Here is an 8070-nt window from a genome sequence, read left to right as displayed (position 1 = left end):
TAATATTATTTATTTTATAATGTTCCTAAGTAATATTATTTATTTTATAATGTTTCTAAATAATATTATTTATTTTATAATGTTTCTAAATAATATTATTTATTTTGTGATGTTTCTAAATAATATTATTTATTTTATGATGTTTCTAAATAATGTTATTTATTTTATAACGTTTCTAAATAATATTATTTATTTTGTAATGTTTCTAAATAATGTTATTTATTTTATAATGTTTCTAATATTATTTATTTTATAATGTTTCTAAATAATGTTATTTATTTTGTGTTTCTAAATAATATTATTTATTTTATAATATTTCTAAATAATATTATTTATCTTATGATATTTCTCTGACTATGTATGTACAGAAAGAGGTTTCTTGCTGTTGTATTATAATGTAATTTATTTATTGATTATTTATTATATATCGTTTTATTATTATAAGTAGCTACTGTTAATATTAAAAATGTATTATATATATATATATATATATATATATATATATATATATATATATATATATACTCTCTCGGATTTTTGTTTACCGTGATTTCGCTGTTACACGAAAATTTACATATATATAACGATCTACATAGTGATCTGCCCTTTTTATTTTTCATCACCACTCAATTATTCTGTCAGCTCTCAGTTATTTTCTCAGAAATCAAATTCTCCGCGACACATACCCACACCACCAGTTTTAGATTGACTTCGAAATCCAAAATTAAGATTCGACCGCCGTTTGAAATTCAAATTCAAAATTCAAGCTCGAAATCGACATTTAAATTTCAAATTTCCCTTTTAATTTCATAGCCGACCCACCGTCGGAAACGACATTTTACTTCGACACGAACGAGCAATCTTACCAAAGTCTGTAAGTAGTCTTCCGTTTTTTCGAGTGAATGAAACTAATTACATTACATACCAAAGCCAAATATAACATTTGGAATTTGGAAGTTTCTACTGAATTACAAGTGATCAAGAAAGATTGTTGATCCATTGAAACATATAATGGATAAACAATATTAATTAAGTTCACTGTCTTTGCGTCGAATTCTAAAATATTGTTACTATTATTATTAAAAGAAACCACGTATTCTTCACGATTAAAAGTTTATTCAAAATTAGTGCGACGGATTTCCGATTGAATTAATATCAATTAATAATAGTCCGATTGAATTAATAATAGTCCATTCCGACAGAAAAACGTAATTTCAAAAATCTATTTATTTCAACTACTGTCAATTAATGCTAAGCGTCCGACCAATGATATCTGGCCACAAAAGTGAGAACTAAAAATCCAAAGAAACCTGAACGAATCGTTGGTCGAGAATTCCTCGGAAATGCGAAGAGAAATTAGTTTCCACATCGTTGAGTGATACTGAAATGATCCGAGTGTCAAATCAACGAACAAACGACGCCAAATTAATCCCTACGCCGCGTCTTCGCAGCCTAATGAACTGACACCGGAAACAGACTCGAGCTCCGAATGACTCGGACTTCGGAACATTCCGAAAAAATTCCCGAAAAAATTGCGTGACAGTGACAGAAACGCGAGACCACTGGCGAAGGGAAAACGAGGAGGGGGGAAACCGGATGATCGTGTCCCGTATCCCCGTCAAATTCTCGTTACGCTTGATTAGCGGGATATCCGTCGCTCGGCTGTCCCGCGTTTGAAGCACGCGGCTGATTTATCGGTGACACCGAAATTCATCAGATCAAATAGCACGCGTGTACCGCGTGCATACGTGTCGTCAGCGTAGGCCGGGAGACACGCTACGAAATGGCGGCTGCGACAATCGCGCAAAATGGCGTAACGACGCCTGAATAAATAATGTCAACGTTGTGTATTTTTACTCACCGGAGACGGTGAGATAGACGGTCCTGATTAACGGCGGATGAGCACTGACTTGACACTCGTACACGCCGCCGTCGCGTTCGGTGGCTGATCGCAGGAGCAACCGCCAATCGTTCGGCTTCTCCAGGGCCAGCGAGAACCTCGAGTCGCTGGCGTACGTGTCCAGGCCGATGGTGAGCAGGTGCAGCTCGTCACCGCGTCTGCGGACCCACGACACCTGAAAATCAAACAGAACACTGCGCTTTCAGAGGAGGTTTCTCGCGAAAGGTTTTGCTATTGGTGGATCGGTGATAGGAACTGTTTGTCGAGAACTTCAAAATTGCAGTATTTCTCAGTTTTCTCAGTTTTATATTAGTATATATATAGTATAGTAGTACTATATATGTAGTATATATAGTATAGTATATAGTATATATAGTATAGTATAGTAGCACTATATATATGGTATATAGTATATATAGTATAGTATAGTAGCACTATATATATAGTATATAGTATATATAGTATAGTATAGTAGCACTATATATGGTATATAGTATATATAGTATAGTATAGTAGCACTATATATATGGTATATAGTATATATAGTATAGTATAGTAGCACTACATATATGGTATATAGTATATATAGTATAGTATAGTAGCACTATATATATAGTTTATATATATATATGTATATATATTCTCAATGTCGAGAACTTCAAAATTGCATTTATATTATTTCTCAGTTTTCTCAGTTTTATATTAGTTAAATTGCAGTATTGCACATTTTCTCAGCTTTAAGTATGTTTAAATGTAACCCAGGCAAAGCAGATGATAAGTTTATCACTTCTCAATCATTTCTATCCAGTGATATCGTATCGACGATATTCAAGAGAAAATGAAAGGGACGAATCGATTATATACGGTTTTGGTCACTCGTTATGGTCCGCAATCCAGTTGCCAGCGCAGGTGGTTAAAGAATGGAGAAAGGGAAGTGAGAAAGGGGTAGTTTGTAGATCATTTGTATGACTATGTGATATTATAGTTTCGAATGATACTGCAGTACTATTCGTGGATAGTGATGATAATAGAATACATTCAGTAATATGATGATAATACATAATAATTCAATTATATATTATACTGTAGCATTACAGTATATCATTATATAACGATACTATAGAGTTATAATGATACTCGAGTACATTTGATGATAATTCATATTGTACTAGCAATATTATACTTACAATATATATTGTTGTATAGTATTAACAACGTAGATGTCCACAACTTTTTCTCTTTCCGTAATTATGAGGATTTTTTAATAAGTTCATCATCACTTTTATCAACTGTTTTGCCCAGCTATTTTGTCCACAGAATAACGTGTTCTTTGTTTAGTTTCAACGTCACGTGTATTTCAAGTAGATCTCTCCTCCGGACTCATTTTTACAAATTTAATTATTCGTTACAATAATGCGCATTTAACCGACCGTATTTCACGCGAATGTTATGCTTTCGATAACTTCTGTACGACTGCGGAGCGAAAATATTCGACTTGTTCTGACTTACCTGCCCCGAGGCTGCGCAATATTTACATTTTCGTTTTCGTACCGCAGAAATTCTTGGTAATGTTAGATACACATGTTAGATACACATCCACGCTCAAAATTCCAAGAATTCTGATGTAATAACCTACACATTCTCTTTAGTTTAGGATCCATAATACCTGTAAGAGAACATAGAGTGAAAACCTCTCTCCTTTTGGTTTCTTGTATCTATTGTACAATGGCATAATTCAATAATGTAATATTATAATAATGTAACATTATAATTCAATATGTAATTCAATATACCGATAATGGCATAGTTCAATTCACATTGTACTGTATTATACTGTAGCATTGCTATATTATATAGTATTGTATTATATTACTATATATTATTTTATAATATGTGATAATATAATACTAATATAGTGTTAATATAGCATTTCATATTGCACTGTATTATACTGTAGCATTGCTATATTATATAGTATTATATTATATTATTATATATTATTTTATAATATATGATAATATAATATTAGTATAGTGTTAATATAGCATTTCATATTGCACTGTATTATACTGTAGCATTGCTATATTATATAGTATTGTATTATATTATTAAATATTATTTTATAATATGTGATAATATGATATTAATATAGTGTTAATATAACATTTCATATTGCACTGTATTATACTGTATCATTGCCTTATTATATAGTATTGTATTATATTATTATATATTATTTTATAATATGTGATAATATGATATTAGTATAGTGTTAATATAGCATTTCATATTGCATTGTATTATACTAGTATTGCTATATTATATAGTATTGTATTATATTATTATATTATTGTATTATTATTATATTATATTATTTTATAATATGTGATAATATAATATTAGTATAGTATTAATATAGCATTGCTATAGTATTGAATAATATATAATTCCATAGTATTAATATAGTATTATACAGTACAGTATTATAAAGATGCTACAGTATTATATTACAAAGATACTAGAATACCAATAATGGCACAATTTAATTTATTTTATACTTCATTAGACTGTATACACTATTATATAATATTGCATTGCATATATATGTATATGTATTGTATTGCAATATCATATATATATATATATTACTACACAGTATCATATTGTAAAGATACTAATAACGATGGAAAATCTATACTGAGAAGAATATCTTCTTGTAATATAATTAAAACAACTAGAACAATCAACATTACGAATGATATAAATCACGACGAAATAGAAACAAGTAAATAACTTTTACAATAATTTACACGTTATTCGTATGATTCAAAAAGCACAACAATATTTTACATTAGCACGCAAGCGTACCAGTATCATATATTTTCACCACCAATCTTTCATTTGCAAGAATCCTAAGAACTTTATCCTACCTCCTGTCCAAAAACATTTGTAGAAGAAAACAACATTGTTTCGTACAACGAAGACAGAGAAAAGAAACAAAACTCGAACAAGGGGAGAGGAGAACCTCCCTCTCCTCCCGCTGCTTCTCTCCCGACAACAACGGTCAAAGAACAACTCCGTCATCTTATCATCCCCGACGCGCATCGACGTTTCTCTCGCAGCGTTGCGCGAAACGAAAGTATGTGCATACATATATTCCTGCTCTGGAATCCTGCTCGCGGCGGAGATTCGCGTTCGTACAAGGCGTTGGTATACGCCTGGCCGTATCAATCTCGACGCGCGAAAGAGCCGAGTTATAGCAATGTAAATTTAATGTAAATCGGACGTCCTTTCCACCGGTCTAGCGGCGCGTTCGCGTATTCGAATTCAAATATCATCGTTGCACTAGGGTAGACACGGCTATTCCTCCGCCCACCATCTCCCGCGAGCTGCTCCTGGCCAAGAGATAATCACCTCCTCTGTCGGGGAGGTTCTGCACGCGGCTCAAAAGAGAGGAAGGTGTCGCAAACGGCGCAGTAAAAATCTCCCGAGGAATGGAAACTTCGTTGACGAGAGAGCAGCGGGCGTGTGTCAAAGCGCGCGCTTGGATTTGATTTTAAAAAGCCAAGGCAGCGACGAGACTTTGGGGAAGAAATATAGCGTCCGAGCTGCGCGACTGATTGAAATTATTATTATTATTATTATTATTATTATTTTCGAATGAGGTTATTTTGATTAAGGTTCTTTGGAATTTTTAGATAATACTAGAATAACATACTACTACAATAGATAATACTACAAGTGCCTTCGGGATTCTTTCGAATTTTCTGCTAGAAGTTCTCCTTAAGTTCGTTTTATTTTGGTTCCCTTGGAAATTTATCTGCGTGGTTCGTCGAAGAACAGACAGGAGATGTCGAAGACTTACGACCCTTTTTTTAACTAGGAGCCTCGGGGTAGACGATAAATATTAATAACACTTTGAAACTTTCACGCAATTTCAAAAGTGTTAGAGCCCAATACTTTCTTATTAGAATTTTCGCTGCATTTTAGACGAACATTTTTTTTTTTTCCAGAGACTGTTAAATATGTGAGAACATTGTCAACCATTTACAAACACTTTCGAAATATCGAAAGCAACAGAGTGTAGGCTAAATTCTTTCCCCTCTGCTAGGTACTAGATAAATATTAATTTCTCTGAAACTTTCACGTAACTTCGAAGTGTCAGAGTCGATACGTACTGCACGAATATTTTTTCCTCAAGACTATTAATTACAAACAATCTCGAAAATATTGAAAGCAATAAAAATACGACGTCGGATACTTTTAACCTCTTGCGCTGAAAAATTGCAATACTTTTCAAAATATCAATATTTAAAATTTGCAATATTTCCTCAGTTTTATGTATATATTGAAATGTAACCCAAGGCGAAACAAATAATGAATTTATTACTTCTCAGTAATTTCTATCCAGTGATACACCGATGAATTCAGAAAGAAGACGAGATTTGGTCACTCGTTATGGTCCGTGAACCAGTTACTAGCGCAAGAGGTTAAACGTTCTTATCAATGTGCACGCTCTACGGATACGTACCTCGAGTATTATCCAAAAAAAAAAAAAAAAAAAAAAAATGGATAAATAAATCGGCGTATTATAAATCGTTCAGGGAGTAATCCATTACCAGGAGCCAGCTGCGACGATTCGAGGGCACCGAGTGTAACGTCTCGCGAGTGAAATTCCGCCGGTACAGATTTTAATACAGTGCTCGCCGTTTGATACGAAAGAGTTAAAGAATCGTTAGGCGCGGCCGAGTCGAGGCTTGGAGGAGACGATTTCCCGAGGCGCGTTGCGCAGGTTCGAGGCACCGAGGACAGACTGAACGGACGTCGACGGTCGTTTGTCACTATTATAAAGGGCTGAGCAGTAAATAATTACTTCTTAGAAGACTCTCGGCTGCACGACTGAAGCGCGTTTATTTTGAATTCTCGTTTCGCACGACCTCTCCCTGTCGGCGATTAATACTCGAAAAAGAACCTCGAAATAATATCGACAGTTCTCATTCTGTGCACGAGTGAGTTTCTTCGTAGCTACGTATCTTCGTGGAAACGAAAGAAATGAACGTGGAATATTCTGTTAAAATTATCTTGTAATGTTTTCTTTTTTTTTTTTAAATTTGACATCTGACAGAAATATTATGTTCTAATTAAATATATTGACATTTACTGTGTTAAATTATATTATAGACTGAAATTGTGTCGACTCTAAAATTTTGTACAGTGTCGAAAATTAGGAGTACATCTAACACAATTTTTACAGGCTTGTGACAAATATTCTATATTCATATTTTCCAACATTCTCTGCATTACATTTCGTATCACGCTTCAAACACTCGTAGCTCCCGTTTTCTCTAAATTCCTTCGATAACGATTATTTATTACACGCAGTTACTTTTCGAAACCTTCATTTATGCATTTTTCTTTTTTTTTTTTTTTTTCAACCGAACAACAAACATACATTTTTTCCATACGTAATGGCCAAAGTTACATGCAAATATTCCATCACACATAAACGTCGTAGACTGAATAGATTAAACGAAGTGAAATGGAGCAAGCGTTCGAAATCAATAATGCATTCACCGGTATCGATGTTTATTGCCTGCGATATCCAAAAACAAGGCAATGAAAATCCTTAAAAAATTCATCGGCCGTCAGATGTCGCGCACCGTCCAATCATTCTTATTTCACAGCCGTCCGATCCCCCGGAATTATTATTCCCTCCCCGACGGTGGGAAAAACCGAACGCGTAATTATTCGAAACACGCGTAATCGGAATTTCAAATGGCGCTAGTGAACGTGAATTTCATTGTCACCGCGAGCGGCTCTCAATTAAAAAAAAAGAAAGAAAGAAACAATAACGCGGACGCTTTCCTTGGAACGATTCGTTAATTTCGTGTCAATTAAATACGCGGATTCTTTGATCGATCGTGCCTCGTAATTATAATTATTAACGGGGAGGCGAGAGATTCTTTTTTTTCTTTTCATTTAAATTGAAAACGAGCGAGTTACTTTAGTCTCGTACTGGTTAAAATCTTCTATCCTAGTTCCAAAATTGGAAAATTGTTGAAGAATTGCTTCTCACCTCGATGAATGAATATTTCATCGAACTCTGGTAAAATATATAATTGAACAAGCGTTCTTATATTTTTTTTTTTTTTTTAGCAATTTGTCATTTT

At 33.6% G+C, this 8070-nt stretch overlaps 1 protein-coding gene across 1 annotated transcript in view; it reads right to left on the bottom strand.

Annotated features, from left to right (window-relative positions):
- Window positions 1–1853: 1853 nt before the first annotated feature.
- Window positions 1854–8070, bottom strand: part of LOC122538988 — a 157393-nt gene continuing 151176 nt past the window's right edge. Inside the window, exon 6 of the mRNA XM_043673543.1 lies at window positions 1854–2075. Within this exon, the coding sequence (XP_043529478.1) occupies window positions 1854–2075 (222 nt within the window). The remainder of the gene's footprint in view (window positions 2076–8070) is intronic.

Source organism: Frieseomelitta varia, unplaced genomic scaffold, assembly GCF_011392965.1.
Source record: "Frieseomelitta varia isolate USP_RPSP 00005682 unplaced genomic scaffold, Fvar_1.2 scaffold_185, whole genome shotgun sequence".
NCBI lineage: Eukaryota > Metazoa > Arthropoda > Insecta > Hymenoptera > Apidae > Frieseomelitta > Frieseomelitta varia.
Note: the sequence above shows the minus strand (reverse complement) of the source record. Positions and strands in the feature narration are given on the sequence as shown.